We start from the raw sequence: 16,670 nt of genomic DNA, 5'->3' as shown, positions 1-16,670 counted from the left end.
AATCCTCATGGTGAGAGATTAAGAATACAGACAGAAGCAGTTTGACAGATGGAGAGGTGAATGGATCTGTATTTTCAGATAGTAGTGTCATCGGTGTTTAGAAAATAACTTATTTTATGCCCCTCTCAAAGGCAGGCAGGGTGGAGGTTGGGAGAGAAACTGGGAAATTGGTGGTGGGAAATGTCACTGGTAAAGGGTGTATTTTATGACAAATTCAATCATGAACAAGTTGGTATCAGTGGATAAAAACCCAACTATATTATGAACAACCTTGTAAGCATGGTATTTCAATAAATCAAAAAAAATTTTAATCAAATAATGAAAATAACATTCTCTTACTTTTAGATCTCCACTTCAACTTCATCCTTTACCCAAAAGATGAAACAAGAAAGTCCAAGAAATGCTTGCCAAGTACTTGGCATTCTACCTCACAAATACCTTCAGAATACAAAAACAGAAAACTCCATTCACCAATTCATTCAGTCAATAACTATGATGCTGTTTGCTCTCTGTCAAGGCACACTCACTCATGTCTCTTGCATTCGTGGAGCTTCAAGTGGCTCATTCCTGTTTCCAGTTTAAAATCGTTCAGTGCTACTGGTCCAGAAGAAGATGGCATTGAGGCATGATTCCTCCTCCGAAAAACAACGGAAATAATCCATGTGACAATAAAAATGATTTCAAAACATAGGAAGAACATAGACTTGTCAGAGACCTCAAGACTTTAGAAATGATGACTTGGTGAGTTCTTTCATCTCCCATCTGCACCATATGGGGTCAGAGAGGTCTAAAAATCTGAGTCTGCCAATGACTCCAGACAAGGAACCAAAACAAGAAATATCTGGCTAGCAGAAAGAACCCCAAAAGAGGCACCTTAGGATGCCTGATTGGCTTTCAAGATCCTGTTGGGCTGAATCAACCCTTGCACTATACCTGAGACACCCAGACCAAGCACCAGCACAATGCAGCATGTCTCTGCCTCTCACTGACAGGAGGGCACCTAGGCCTCAGCTTCAGACCCTCTCATGAACCTCCTGATAGCTTGATTTGGGATTTCTAGCCTCCACAACAGCTGGTTAATGTGTTTATGTGGAGGAAGTCATCAGTTAAGGTTTTGTTATGTATGGCAGCCAGAAGAGAGTAATATGTACAGACAATGGTTGAAGCTTTAGGAAAAGAACACAAGATAAAGAAGTAAATATAATTGGTTTTTTTTTCATCTACTTTTGATTGTAATAAAATTGTAATACCATTTAAGGTACTCAGTGTATGGAGTAGAAGCATATAGACAATTACGTTTAAGAAACGAGGAGATGGGGCCAGAGGGATAGAACAACAGATAAAGCACTTGCCTTGCCCATGACAGACCTGGGTTTAGTCCCTGGCAACACATATAGTCTCTCAAGCTCATCAGGAATGATCCTTGAGCAGAGATGAAGTAAGCCCAGAACACTGCTGGGTGTGGTTGCCAAACAAAACAAACAAAGTGAAATGGGGGAGAGTAGAAGGTTCCATCCTTAACTAACGGGAGTGAGAAGTGCTGACAGTCTGAGGTGATAAAGCACGACTTACTAATAAAGCTGTTTGTGGTCTATAGAAAAATATAAGTAACTGAATGAAAGAATGTTTAATTATCTTAGAAGAAAACAAAAGGGAGGAAGAGAAATTAAGAAAAAGAGAGAAAAAAGGCACAAATACTAAAATGGTGGGCTTAAGCTCTAACAAAGCACTGATTCATTTAAATATAAGTGGTATAAATATGCCATTTAAAAGACAGAGGTTAAGTATTCTTTAAAAAACTTAGAGAAGGGCCGGAGAGAGCACAGCGATGTTTGCCTTGCAAGCAGCCGATCCAGGACCTAACATGGTTGGTTCGAATCCCGGTGTCCCATATGGTCCCCCATGCCTGCCAGGAGCTATTTCTGAGCAGATAGCCAGGAGTAACCCCTGAGCGCTGCCGGGTGTGGCCCAAAAACGAAAAACTAAAAACCAAAAAAAAAAAATGTTAGAGAAAGTAAAGACTAAAATAAGATACAGATGGGGCCAGAATGATGGCACAACGGTAGGGCGTTTGCCTTGCATGTAGCTGACCCAGAATGGACCATGGTTTGATCTCCTGGCATCCCATATGGTCCCTCAAGCCAGGAGCAATTTCTGAGCGTGTAGCCAGGAGTAACCCTGAGTATCACCAGGTTTGGCCCCAAAACCAAAAACCAAACCCCCCCCCCCAAAACAAAACAAAACAAAACAAAACTGGGGACTGTCATATGTGGTACCAGGAATAGAGCCTGAGTCAGACTGGTAAGCTATCTGTTCAGTCCCAGATATAACAGTCTTAAATACATAAAGCAAAAGCCGATAAAATAAGATGAAAAAATAAACATACAGATTGACAATTATGGTTTGGATTTCAAAACCCACATGCCAGCACTTGGTAGAACTATTAGAAATAAAGTCAACAAGGCTATAGAATAAACACCATCAGGCTATTGGTCTTATTGACATTTATAGAAGACTCCATCTAACAGCAGTAAAATCCATATTATCTTCAAGTGCTCATGAAATGAAGTCACACAAGTCTTAATTTAAAATGACTGCAACCACAGAGTATCTTTTCCTTCCTCCCTCCCTCCCTACCCATTTTTCCCTCCTTGTCCCTGTTATGTCATGGCTTGGGAAAAAAAAAAAAAAGAGCTCCTATATGAACCAGAAATACTATTTCTTAGCATCCACTCCCAAACAAGACTCCATAAAAGGATGTATGTACTTATGTCTATGTTCATTGCAGGATTTAGTACAAGAGATAAGATACAGAAACAACCCAAATGCCCAACTAAAAGCAGCAAACTGCTGTTTCTTGCTGTGGGTAACTGATGAATGAAACCCCCAATCGCATGCAAAGTAAGAGTCTTCCCTACTGTACTCTCCAGCTCCAATTTACATGCTTAATATCTACTGGATTCGGATCTACCTTGTGATGGAGTTACTATTTCTGTCTTTCAATTCCCTTTTCTGAATTGTTAAGATAGGCATGTGTTGTGTTAACAGAGATGTATTTTCAATAAATTTAAATTTCTTATTGAAGTAGGTGTTAACTAGATGAAGTTATTGATAGTCTTAACTTGTGCTACTTCACTGTATTTTGTTAAAACATTATTATTGTTCATTTTTTATGAAGTCTAATTTTCTAGAAAAGAACCTAAGGCACTGATGATTAAGGCACTTGCCAAGCCAGTGGCAAGCCCTGGCACCTCAGCACCCCAAATACACCTGGAAGTGGCTCCAGAGCCTGGAACTAGGAGGAGTCCCTTAGGAACAAAGAAGTCCATATTTTTACTAGGTAGCATTGTACTAATTTCTCAGCTGTCACTGTTTTTTTCATAATATTCTAGTACTTTCTTGTCAATTCTGACATCTCTACATAATCCCTTATGCCCAAAATGTTATGCTTTTCTTCCTTCCCCCATTTTCAGTAATATGTATGTATATATATATGTGTGTGTATATATATACATATATATACACACACATATACACACACACACACACACACACACACATATATATATATATATATATTGGTTTTTGGGCCACACCCGGCGGTGCTCAGGGGTTACTCCTGGCTGTCTGCTCAGAAATAGCTCCTGGCAGGCACGGGGGACCATATGGGACACCGGGATTCGAACCAACCACCTTTGGTCCTGGATCTGCTGCTTGCAAGGCAAACGCCGCTGTGCTATCTATCCAGGCCCAATATATTTTTTCTTAAAGAAACATTTATGTAGTTTTCCATTTATTTCATCTTCGATGTAATTATGTTCTTGACTCATTTCTGTCTTTTTTTTTTTTTGTTTTGTTTTTGGGCCACACCCGGTGACGCTCAGGGGTTACTCCTGGCTATGTGCTCAGAAGTCGCTCCTGGCTTGGGGGACCATATGGGACGCCGGGGGATCGAACCGCGGTCCGTCCTAGGCTAGCGCAGGCAAGGCAGGCACCTTACCTCCAGCGCCACCGCCCGGCCCCCTCATTTCTGTCTTTCAAATAAAATTTCCTAATCATCCCCAGCATATTGCCCAGGAATGTTCCATGAATACAGTGCTGAATTCTGTTTATTTTCAACTGTTTTCTATAAACAGTTTGGCCTAATTAGTGTTCTACTAATAATAATTAGCAGTACTACTCAAAAAAGTACTGTACATTTTTTTTTTTTTTTTTGGTTTTTGGGCCACACCCGTTGATGCTCAGGGGTTACTCCTGGCTATGCGCTCAGAAGTTGCTCCTGGCTTGGGGGACCATATGGGACGCCGGGGGATCGAACCGCGGTCCGTCCAAGGCTAGTGCAGGCAAGGCAGGCACCTTACCTTTAGCGCCACTGCCCGGCCCCAAGTACTGTACATTTTCTATCCTCACTTGCCACAAGCCTGTTTTCTGGAACCTCAGTATATAAATAAAGGCAACAATTCTGTGGCTGCTTCTTGCTGTGGGCAACTGTTGAATGAAATGAATACCAAGTGATTTCCCTGCTGCTCACTCTACCTACCGCATTTCTAAGCAGATGGCAACAGAATCCCTCACTATTTATCTTTTGGTGTTTGGGTCACACCTGGCAATGCTAAAGGGTTACTCCTGGCTCTACACTTAGAAATGGACCCTGACAGGTTCAGGGGACCATATGGGATACCAGAAATTGAACCACTATTGGTCCTGGGTAGGCCACTTGCAAGGCAAATGTCCTACTGCTGTGCTATCTCTCAGCCACAAAAATCCCTCACTATTTCTATAAGATGGTAACATGCTTTAAGATGACATTTTTTTCCCCTCTACATTTTGCTTGACTGTTTTACACAACTGGCTCTACTATTTTTCTTTTTCGGTTTTTGGGCCACACCCGGTAATGCTCAGGGATACTCCTGGCTATGTGCTCAGAGGTCGCTCCTGGCGTAGGGGACCATATAGGATGCCGGGGGATCGAACCGCGGTCCGTCCTAGGCTAGCGCTGGCAAGGCAGACGCCTTACCTCTAGCGCCAACACGCTGGCCCCAAGGGTCTACTTTTTTTTTTTTTTGGCTTTTTTGGGCCACACCCGTTTGATGCTCAGGGGTTACTCCTGGCTAAGCACTCAGAAATTGCCCCTGGCTTGGGGGGACCATATGGGATGCCGAGGGTTCGAACCGTGGTCCTTTTCTTGGCTAGCACTTGCAAGGCAGACACCTTACCTCTAATGCCACCTCACCGGCCCCTACTATTTTCTTTCTTTTTTTTTTTTTTTTGTGGTTTTTGGGTCACACCCGGCAGTGCTCAGGGGTTATTCCTGGCTCCATGCTCAGAAATTGCTCCTGGCAGGCACGGGGGACCATATGGGGCGCCGGGATTCGAACCGATGACCTCCTGCATGAAAGGCAAACGCCTTACCTCCATGCTATCTCTCCGCACCCCCCCTACTATTTTCAATGGTTATTATTTAAATGTGGTCACTCTAACTTGATAACAAAGACCATAATGAATTAAAAGATATTGTGTTTGAAGGACTGAAACAATTTTCTCTCACTTTGTTTTGGGGACTACAACAGGTAGTATTATGGGCTAGTATGCTTGGAGGTCTCTCCTAGAGATGTTTGGGGACCAAAGCCTTAGCCTATTGAATCATTTTTCTGATCTGCCTGGGAACTTCTGGTCATTTATACAAAGTAGCACTCTACTTATAGATTTTGCCATTTGGAAATAAAAAAGTAGCAGAAAGGTTGCCATTCTTTTCTGCTTATAAAAACATTATTTTTAATATTTTGGTAATCATTAGTGGTCAAGGTTTAGAAAACTAGGACAATTCAGACACTAAGTACTTTAGTACTAAGATATTAAGATTTTCTAAACGTCAAACCAAAAATCCACATGCTATTAAAAGTATCTAAGGTTTAGAAAAACAGTCTATTTTGATTAAAAAATACATGCATACAACTGGTTATCAGGAATGTAGGTTTATTTCATTAAAAACATAGATTCACCCCAGTGCACACTGTAGTCCTGAAAGCAGCAGCAATCACAAGGCACATGTGTATGAAATACCTCCAGCAAAATAGAAAACAAACATTAAAAATTTTACAAAAGATGTTGAAGACCATTTGTTAATATGTTCATTGATTATAAAAATGACATTTTTAAACAAGTTTATTTCTTTAATAAGGAAAAATGACATGGTATTTCTGCAGTCTTGTGGCACAAATCACATTTATACCTAACTGCTAAAAAAAAATAGCCAAAGTATAGCTTAAAAATGTTATGCTTAATTCTTCACATCATTTTTTTATATATTTGGAATTTATAAGCTGAAAAAAGTATTTTCTTTACTTAGAAAAAGCCCATATATGCATATATATAGATATATACACATACATATATATATATTTATGTCTCTTGGCAAACCCACTATCCAAAATAGACATTCAAGACATTCTAAAATATCACAGACATGGTTATAATTTATGATCATCACACAATAACCCTCTTCCTGAAACAGATTAGAAGTCAGTACATAATAAATGTAATGGTCAATTATATTAAAACAAAATACTATTTGACTTAAATTATTGCCACTTAGGAAGCACAATGACTATTCTCTAGTTCAGTGTTTTTTAACCACTGTGCCGAGGCACACTAGTGTGCCGTGAGATATTGCCTGGTGTGCCAGGGGAAAAATTCCAATTTTATCCATAACATGCGGCTTCGGCTCACCAATAGACCAATCGTTAGATTATTTCATAATAAGTACTTATAAAATAACTTCTTTGTGTTTGATTCCTATTCAAGAGAATTACTTTATAATTAGTCAATATAGGCACAGAGTGAATTCTTTTTTTAACATTTTCTAATGGTGGTGTGCCTCGTGATTTTTTTTTTTTCATGAAAAAGTGCCTTTGCACAAAAAGGTTGAAAAACACTGCTCAAGTTAATATATTAAGATTAACTGTTAGGAATGATATAACAGCAATATTTATTTATTTAGTGCTCATGGCTCTGTGCTCAGGGTTCACTCCTGGCAGAGCTTGGAGGACCATATGGGATGCTGAGGATTGAATGCAGGTCCATGGCGTGCAAGGCAAATGCCTACTTTCTGTACTCTTTGCTTCACACCTATCAACAACATTTAGAGTATACAAAATTCATTATCACAGAATTCAAATATATTATAATAAAATTTATAAGTCACACAAAAATATTTATTAGCCAATACTGAGTTCCACATGATAAAAACTGAAAAATATGTGACTGAATTGATTATGAATTAGACCTTTAAGAATACATTTTCAACCATATGTTAAAGTATTCCTGTTAGCTTTGATGTTGCAGACACTTTCCTATGCGCAACCCTAAGGACTGCTCAGAGATTCTTTTCCATAGGAGATAAACTGAAGCTCCATTATCTATTTATTTACTTCTTTTTGGGTTTGGGGGCCACACCCAGTGGTGCTCAAGGGTTATTCCTGGCTCTGTCCTCAGAAATTGCTCTTGGCAGGCTCGGGGGACCATATGGTATGCTGGGGATTGAACCCGGGTCAGTGAAAGGCAAACACCCTATCTACTGTGCTACTGTGCCAGCCCCTGAAGCTCCATTTTTAAAACAACAGTAACAAATATAAAACACTAGTATCATGAAACGTTTAAATAGTACTAAATAGCACAATTTAAATTCTGTTTTTTCTATCCATATCAGTTTTTCTCTTCAAGAAATCAGTTCCTGGGCCTTCAGTTTTGTTTTCTTTTTGGAAATGTTCAGAATCTTCTAGGTCCTGCAGTGACCACAAACAAACTCCCACAGGCCTTTTCCCAGGCCGTTGCATGGTGACACTGAGGTCGGTCTGTGTGCCCCACGGTGGAGGCCACCACTGAGATGCCACTAATGAAGTACAGTCTGGGCCACATCCCTGATGGTGGCTGCAGCAGTCTTCAGCTCCTCTTCAGTCTGCTCTACTGTAACCACGACTCTAATGCTGAGAAGTAACAAAGCACACAAGATGTTACCAGACATCACCACTTGTAGGTGCAGCCCGAGAAAAGCATGTCTATTGTGACTGAGTGACCACTGGCTCCTTCTCCCACTGCAGCACTAGAGGCCGCCTGTGAGACAGCCTGAAAAATGGGCTTTGTGGCTCCCAGCCTAACCCAGAGCTTGTAATAGTAGGTGAGAGTAATAGTAATAATAGTAACAGTAGGTAAGCCAGGGCATGATGTCATTTGAATATTCTGTGTCAGGCAGTATACTAGGCCCCCAAAGCACCTGGACACTGTTTGAACTAATGAACATTTGGCTTTTTGAATCAGTGATTCAAGAAGTGAGGTAGATGACATTCTAACACTTCAAGGCATGGGGAGCATTCCTCATGTTTCCAGAAAACTGAAGGTAAAATATCAAGCTTGGAGCTGGAGAGTGCTCAATGAAATGAGTGCATGCTTTATATGCAGGAGATAAGGGTCAATCTCAGTAGCATTTAATATCTCAGCAACTCTAGGAGCAACCCTTGAAACTGAGACAGGAGCAGCCCCTGAGCACTGCTGAGTTAGGTCAAAACACCAAAACCAAACACCACCAGCAGCACAAAAACCAGGTTTGAGGGTATTTCTACTTTGTCCCTCTCTCCACCCTCATGACATGCACTCACTGAGCATGATGGTAATGAGAACGTGAGAGATGGGGCAGGAGATAGCCGACCTGGCACCCTATGAGCTTTCTCAGCTCCTTCCCAAGAGTGCTTAGCTCCACTCAGAGAAACCCATATAGAAAGGGGGACCCAGTAGTTCTACTGATGGGTTGATTCCAGGGGCATCGACAATTTGTGCTAAAGACACACAATTTACTTTATTCTGTGAGTCAGAGGAATTCATTTCATAAAGCACTACAGATAGGACACCAACCTTGGGGGTGGGAGGCACTTCTCTTCTTTCTCCAAGTAACGCGCCTGCGTCAAGGCGAGGCTCCTATTCATGCACTGTGAAGAAATGAAACATGTGGGCAAGTGTGCCGAAGACCCAAGAGAAGTCAGTACAGTTATGCCACAGTCGCCTTTCCACATAGCTGAGTGCTGAGTCATAAGCCCAGTAGTTGGCCAGTGGCACTTTGCAAAAGGTCTGTTGAGCTCATGGACGTAATCCTAACTTGAACTTTACACAAATGACTGGAAGCTGCTGTTACCATTCAAAAAAAGCAATGAGAAATTGGGAAACACTACGTGCAAAGATGTGGATGCTAACCAAGAGTGGGTCTCAGGAATAATGGCACCAAGAACCATTTTAGAGACTCACTTACTGACCATGGCAAAGCATCAGATGCCCACATGTGACATTTGGGCATGGAGGGGCTTGGGGTCACTCCCAGCCTGGCCATTTCAAAAATAAAAAAATAAAAATACTCTATTCAAATAAAAACAGCCTGACAAATCAAAGTCTTGAGTTTCTTTTGGGGGTCTTCTTTGGAAATAGACAATGATCTAAAATCTATTTAACTCTCTACTTGTAATTTTTGAAAGTACAGTACTTCAGTTTAGGGAATCTGAAGTGGGAAAAGAGAGAGTGGGAGAGGGGGCAGAGGAAACCCTTCCCTGAGCAATTCCACTTTCACTTTGGGCATATTACCTTATGTTACCTCTTATTTCTGCATTTTTTTTCTATAAAGTCAAATGGGGGAGATGTGGAATTAATTAGATTGTGAGAGTGATCTGATCCTACTCCACTAAGTAGACGCCTTCTCACTCATTGGTTGGAAACATCTTTGAATGTAGCACCTTGGATTGGTGTTTAGACCATCTGGTCCCACCTTCAGGTGTGGTCTCTTCTTTCAGAGTAAGTATTTGGATTTCCAGGAAAAAGCTCTCTTGCGTTTCTGGACTTCCACAAAACTTGCTACTTCTTAGGAGCAAAGGGCAAACATGTAGGAACTTCAGAAATCTGTTTTTCCCTCCTTATGTGTCTGTGTGTAATTATTTCCTAGATTGAAATTTGCTTCCAGACCTGCATCTCTCCAGTGTTTTGGCTTTAGAACCTGAGGAAAGGAATCCACATCCCAATTTAAGATGTGGGTGATCTCACAGCAGTGAGTGCTCTATAAAGTAAAGAAAAAACGCTGCATAGTCAGAGTTGAGGGATGTGGACAACTCCAAGAACGGATACTCTGATACCATTTTTGGAACTCAGGAGGCTCTGGGGCTACTGAAGGGCCTGTGGATGTGGAGCTCCCAGATATTCTCAGACTCTGTTAGAGATTATCCAGGACAATCCAGTGGTGCTTGGGGCTTTTCAAGGCTGCACTGTGTATGCTTAAGGGACCCTCTGCAGTGCTAGAGATGGAAATGGAGTCAGCTGAATGTAAGACATGTACCTTAACACCTGTACTAATTCTTTGGTTCTTGACTTTTGTTTGTTTGTTTTTGGGCCACACCCAGCAACGCTCAGGGGTTACTCCTGGCTCTATGCTCAGAAATAGCCCCTGGCAGGCAGAGAGGACCATACGGGATGCCGAGATTCAAACCACTGTCCTTCTGCATGAAAAGCAAACACCTCCATGCTATCTCTCCGGCCCCTGGTTCTTGACTTTTAAAGGCTGTGCTTTAGGGTCACATCTGGTCATATTCAGGACTTACTCCTGGGCAGGGGGCTCAGGGAACCAAATAAATGCTGGGGATTAAACCTGGGCCACATAAAGGCCATTAGCTACAGTACTATCTCCCTATCCTCAATTAAAGCTTGAGCTTTATGGTATGCAAATTAAGTTTTGTTTTTTTTTTTTTTTTTTTGGTTTTTGGGCCACACCTGGCGGTGCTCAGGGGTTACTCCTGGCTGTCTGCTCAGAAATAGCTCCTGGCAGGCAGGGGGACCATATGGGACACCGGGATTTGAACCAACCACCTTTGGTCCTGGATCGGCTGCTTGCAAGGCAAACGCCGCTGTGCTATCTCTCCGGGCCCAATTAAGTTGTTTTTTAAAAAGTCAATCAGGGCTGATGAGGTAAAACAGGGTCAAGGTTCCTATACTGCATATGGCTGACCCTACTTAGATCCCAGCATGACTAGTGCCCTGAGCACTGCCAGGAGTGATCCCTGAGTGTGCAGTCTGAGGGTAAAACCCTGAGCACTGCTGGGCATGGCTCCAAAACAAAACATAACAGACAAAAGTCAGAAGAACAGAGAGGAAGACAGTACAGGAAGTATTTGCCTTGCATGCAGTCAACCCTGATCTGAGTACTAATATTCCCTTTCCTGGAGCTGGGCAGAGAATGTGGAAAATGGAACCCAGCACCAGGCAGTTCGGAAGCTGGAAGACTGCTGATTCCATGCTTTGGAGTCAGTTCGGAAGCTGGAAGACTGCTGATTCCATGCTTTGGAGTCAGTTCGGAAGCTGGAAGACTGCTGATTCCATGCTTTGGAGTCTATTTGGTTGGAAAAGTGCACTTAGCTCAAACACATTTGCCTTGGCTGGTTAACAAGTATTACATACTATCAGTTTGTAAAATGTTTTGTCAAGTAACTTAACAAAACAGCTCAACAAAATCTCAACTTTAGTAAGAGTTATTTATGGTGACATACCGTAATACTTCCATCTATCCTAAACTCTGAAAAAGGGTGTGGGACAAAGGACTATGAGGATGGAAGCTGTCACAAAGTGAAAACACAGATATATTTTCTTTCTAGAGACACACAATTTTCAGGTAGGACCTGTTTCTCTGGCCCACAGTGCCTCTGGGCATCAGCCAGCAGCCAGAGCTCTTTCACAAAGCAGCATAAGCAGGTGTGCAAGAGAAGGCTGGGGGTCTGCATACAAGCCATGCTGCCATGTACAGAGTTGGGGTGCTAAGTCACTTCCATTATCCTCTACCCTCTTCTTACATGCTTGGGTACAGAGCAGAAGAAAGAAGAGGGATGGAGAACTGGCATTTTGACAAAGTCCATATCCCATGACACAAGTATGAGGAGAGAACTTTTCCTCTGGGCTCCAGGAAGACTCAGAGAACAGTGAGTGACAGTCAGGGTCTATGAAGTGAGGCCTGGATAGGAGGCGGCTAAACTCTGCAATGTTAGCACTGGATGCAACAACCTTACTGGGATAGGAAACTGGGTTAATAGTCCTCTGAACATGCAGTGCAACCCTTACTTTTACCTGTGCACCTGCAAGTGTTAGCAGCACGTGTTGGTAGGAGCAGACTACAGAGACACTTTGGGTGGACTGTTTTCCTATCGTGTGCTTTCCTTTTTGTTAGTGTGCGATTTTAAATAAGATTCAGTGGCAGTGACTTTGTTGTGAGTTGTGGTGCAGGGGTTTCAGACATGTGCTGTTGCCATCCTAGTTTCTTGAAAAGTGGCATTGACTTAGGCTGCAGTGGGGCCACAGCACATCCAGCTTTGGCTGAAAACAGCTGGGCGAGATCACCGGGAAGCCAGGAGTGTTGATGACTGAGCAGTAAATCACGCTAAGGGTGGTGCCCAACTCCCCTCACACCTACTGCCTGAGACATAGAAAGCTTTCCTACATGCACGCACAGTCAGTGACTCACCTGACTGACAATTTCCTGGAGGAGTCGAGCATCTTTTTCTCGAGACCCAGTGCTTTCCTCTAGCTGCAGATGGAAGGCAGGTGAGAAGGACTCCCCCACCACCTTCAGTCCAGAAATACTGCGGAAGAAAAACAGCAGAGATGGGTGCAAGCCTGAAGTTCTCTCATAAATTTCAAGTTACTGAACTGTGTGCATGGGCGTGTGTACAGAAACACTGTCACCTGCAATGTCCCATTGAAGGACCCAGGTCCTATTCTCACACCTCCCCACAAACCCTCTCCTGTCCTCCTCTGCCACAATGGTGTCAGCTTCTGGGAGTGGGACGTCTCACACCCACTTTTTGGGGGTGGGTCCTTGTCATTATGCCCTCCCTCCATACTGGAATCTTTGGATATTGTTTACTACAGTGCTAGTGCTCAGCTTTCAGGCAAACATTGTCATTGAACAACATTCCGGACCCACATGCCAATACTCACCCTATTCTGTCTCCTCTCTTCTTGTCTGCCACCCCCTCCCCAGGGATCATCAACTTCTATTACTTGTATCCTCCACAGATTCCTCATCACAATATGTTTCCATGCTATATCTTTCCATTAGAACTTAAATTATAATGTAAAATTTCTTTCTGTGCATTTTATCTTTACAGAAATTTCTGATATTTACAAAAACTTGTTTTAGGATCCATAGGAATGGAGCAGTGGAGGGGTTCTTGTACTGTATGTGGCCAACCCAAATGTGACCCAGGTATGAAGTCTCATCAGGAGTAATCCCTAAGGAGCAGAATAGGATGTGGCACAAAACAAAAATATAAAAAAATCAAAAAGCTTTTTAGGAATAGCAATATGTTTAAAGTTCCTTTCTTACATGTATACTTTTTTTTTTTTTTTTGGGTCTCACCCGTTTGATGCTCAGGGGTTACTCTTGGCTAAGCGCTCAGAAATTGCCCCTGGCTTGGGGGTCCATACGGGACGCCAGGGGATCGAACCGAGGTCCTTCCTTGGCTAGCGCTTGCAAGGCAGACACCTTACCTCCACCGCCACCTCTCCGGCCCCTTATATGTATACTTAATTAAAATTTTTACTCGAACTACTATGGTTTTTTTTCTCTTTCATAGGATTAACAGCACAGAAACTTATTGCTCCTAAGGAAATAGGAATTATTTGGAGGGGAGGGGGAAGTCTATATTTTCATATGATCATTACAGGAATTATGAGAACTATTACTCATATAATTTAGTCAGGACTTTTAAATGAAAGTCTCTTTTAGGGGCTGGAGACAAAGTACAGAGGGCAGGGTATTTGCTTTTCACATGGCTAATGCAATTTTGATCCTTGGTATCCCATATGGGCCTACAAACCCTGCCAGGAGGATCTCAGAGAACAGAGCCAGGAGTCAGCCCTGAGCACTGCTGAGTGTGTTCTACCTCAACCCATTCGCCTGTAAGGCCATTTTAGCTTATAGTAAAAGTATTATTTAATTTTTTTTTTTTTTTTTTTTTGGTTTTTGGGCCACACCCGATAACGCTCAGGGGTTACTCCTGGCTATGTGCTCAGAAGTTGCTCCTGGCTCGGGGGACCATATGGGACACCGGGGGATCGAACCACGGTCCCTCCAAGGCTAGCGCAGGCAAGGCAGGCACCTTACCTTTAGCGCCACCGCCCGGCCCCGTATTATTTAATTTTGGCCTAACTTCTAGAAGTCTTCACCTGGAATCCCTAGGATATTCCAAGGTGGCTACAGGTAAAAAATGCATACATGAGGGCAAAGGCACACAGCCCAGGGTCAACAGTAGGTTAAGTTGGAGGCAGGAGAGGCACAGAAAAACAAGGTCAAAAGGGGCCATGATCAGAAAATGGCTGAGAAGCTCTCCTTTTATATATATATAAAAGCATATATATATATATATATATATATGGGTAAATATTATAGAATGACTTTGTTTACTTTGTTTCACCTACAAAGATTTTGTTCTTAGACAATATGAGCAAGTACTGGGTGGTATGCTTGATCTATCTACAAATTTTGACTGAATCAGTTCTGTGTGCTTTTTAAAAATGTCAGGTGCCAAAAGCAACTCTCTTGTACCTTTAAAATCCCATGACATTAATAATGCTTGTCTTTCTTTAAATGTAACATGCCATGCAAAGTTCTCTTAAAAAACATGCTGCATGGGGCAGAGTGATAGTACAAAGGGTAGGGTGTTTGCCTTTATGTGGCTGGCCCATACTTGATCTCTGGCATTCCATATAGTTCCCCATGCCTGCCAGGAGTGATCCCTGAATGTAGAGCCAGTAGTAAGACCTAAACACTTCTCCCAGTGTGGTCCCGAAAATAAAACAAAAATAAACAAGCCAGGCTTTAGATCTAATTAATGGAATCTTTGTATCTAAGCTTTGGGAATGTGGAGAAACTTTTAATTAGTTCTTTTACTAATACATGGCTTTAAAACCTAAGGCCTGAGAGGTAATCAGCTGCTGCTTGCATGCCTAACGTTCGAGTTTGAAACTTGACATTCCCCAAACAGAAAAACAAATAGGTAAATAAAATAATACAAATGCCTATTACCTAGGTGATATTTGAAAGTGTTCAAGTTCCACATTTTTCAAGAGAGTTTCTTTAAGACATAGAAAGGCACCTATATTCCAACAGAGGCTGTGCTCAGATCAAATGGGTCCATTTCACAAGCTGGGTGGAAAAAGGATGAAAACCAAATGTCACCCCCACCCCTCATTTGGATAGTGTTTGGATAGTGAATGTCAAATACAAGTTTAAAATGAAACCAAATGGACAAACAATTAAGAGTTCAAATTTGGAAACTGAAAAGCTCTATTTTCAAAGACACTTAACTTCATAAAGAAAAAAACATTTGGAAAGCATATTACTGTATCCTAAACAGGCAAGTCATAAGCACTGGGCAAAGTCCCAGAGACAGAGCAATCGGTAACTTAGACATGGTTGCTGCCATGTGCTCACAGTCTGGGATCCAGAGACAAAAATATCTCTTAGAGCTGAGGACTTTTCAAGTTTCCAGCAACAAACCAAACTAGCAAAGGCTGCCAACTCGCATCCCCAAAATCAACCCCAGACATGAGCGAAGAGAATCACTGATTAGAGATACAAAAAGTCTAGAACTATACAACAAAGAGTATCTTTAAAATGCTAGCTTTTATGTTATTTGTTGTAAAATAAATAAAAACAACTTTGATATAAAAATCATTTTTGATGGAAACTGAGTAAGAAGACAATTCAATGAAAAAACTAAGACAATAAGGGAGAAAAAAAAAGAGTGGAAGGAAAAATTGATTAAAAAAAGAGAATGTGGGCTGGAGAGACAGCATGGAGGTAAGGTGTTTGCCTTGCATGCAGAAGGACGGTGATTCAAACCCCTGCATTCCACATGGTCCTCCAAGTCTGTCAGGAGCGATTTCTCAGTATAGAGTCTGAAGTACCCCTGAGCGCTGCTGGGTGTGACCCAAAAACCAAAAACCAAAAAAAAAAAAAAAAGAGAATGTGCCAGGTTAAGAGTCTATAAAGTGAGGAGGAAAAATACTATAACAGTGGAAAAGAAACAGAACATAAAAGAGATAATCACAGAAAATGACCAACCCAAAGGTTTCCAGACAGAAGAGCATTGAAGAAGCCCTCACCAACGAAGGGCCACATGTGGGCTGACATAGAAGCTCCACAAAGTAGGAGAGTTGACAGGGCAGTCAGAAGAAGATGTGGAGAGGCAGAGACTTGAGAGAAGGATGAAGGGATAGAGTCAGGCACTGCGCCTTTCAGAATGAAGAGAATCTGAAGCTGGATCTGATGACTTTACAAGTATCCAATATATCGGGTATGCCAGGATATTAATGTCTCAGAAACCAAGTATTAGAACAGTATAATAATATGTATCACAAATCATGCAAGAACATTTATATTGTCATAGAGACAAGCCCACAACTTTATTTTGCCTTCTGGTTATCCAGAGCATCGGTGATATTCATTTCTATTTCAGTGTTTTCTTCTGTTTTGAATTTTTTTTTTGGGGGGGGGGGCTACAAATTCTCGTTTCCAGAATGGGCAGCAGAGATAGAACTTTCTTTAACAGTAGGAAAGGCAAAGAAAGACCCCCCCCAAAAAAACCCCCAAC

General features: G+C 41.9%; 1 protein-coding gene across 1 annotated transcript in view; it reads right to left on the bottom strand.

Moving 5' to 3' along the window:
- Positions 1-5,959: 5,959 nt before the first annotated feature.
- LOC126003378 (serine palmitoyltransferase 1) overlaps positions 5,960-16,670 on the bottom strand; it is a 78,341-nt gene continuing 67,630 nt past the window's right edge. The window contains exons 13-15 of the mRNA XM_049769561.1: positions 12,536-12,653; positions 8,908-8,981; positions 5,960-7,985 (exon numbers count right to left, since the gene is read on the bottom strand). Coding sequence (XP_049625518.1) covers positions 7,892-7,985; positions 8,908-8,981; positions 12,536-12,653 — 286 coding nt within the window. The 3' untranslated portion in view covers positions 5,960-7,891. The remainder of the gene's footprint in view (positions 7,986-8,907; positions 8,982-12,535; positions 12,654-16,670) is intronic.

The sequence above is a fragment of the Suncus etruscus genome, chromosome 3, assembly GCF_024139225.1.
Source record: "Suncus etruscus isolate mSunEtr1 chromosome 3, mSunEtr1.pri.cur, whole genome shotgun sequence".
In the NCBI taxonomy this organism is placed as follows: domain Eukaryota; kingdom Metazoa; phylum Chordata; class Mammalia; order Eulipotyphla; family Soricidae; genus Suncus; species Suncus etruscus.
This window is presented reverse-complemented; position numbering and strand designations above follow the sequence as displayed.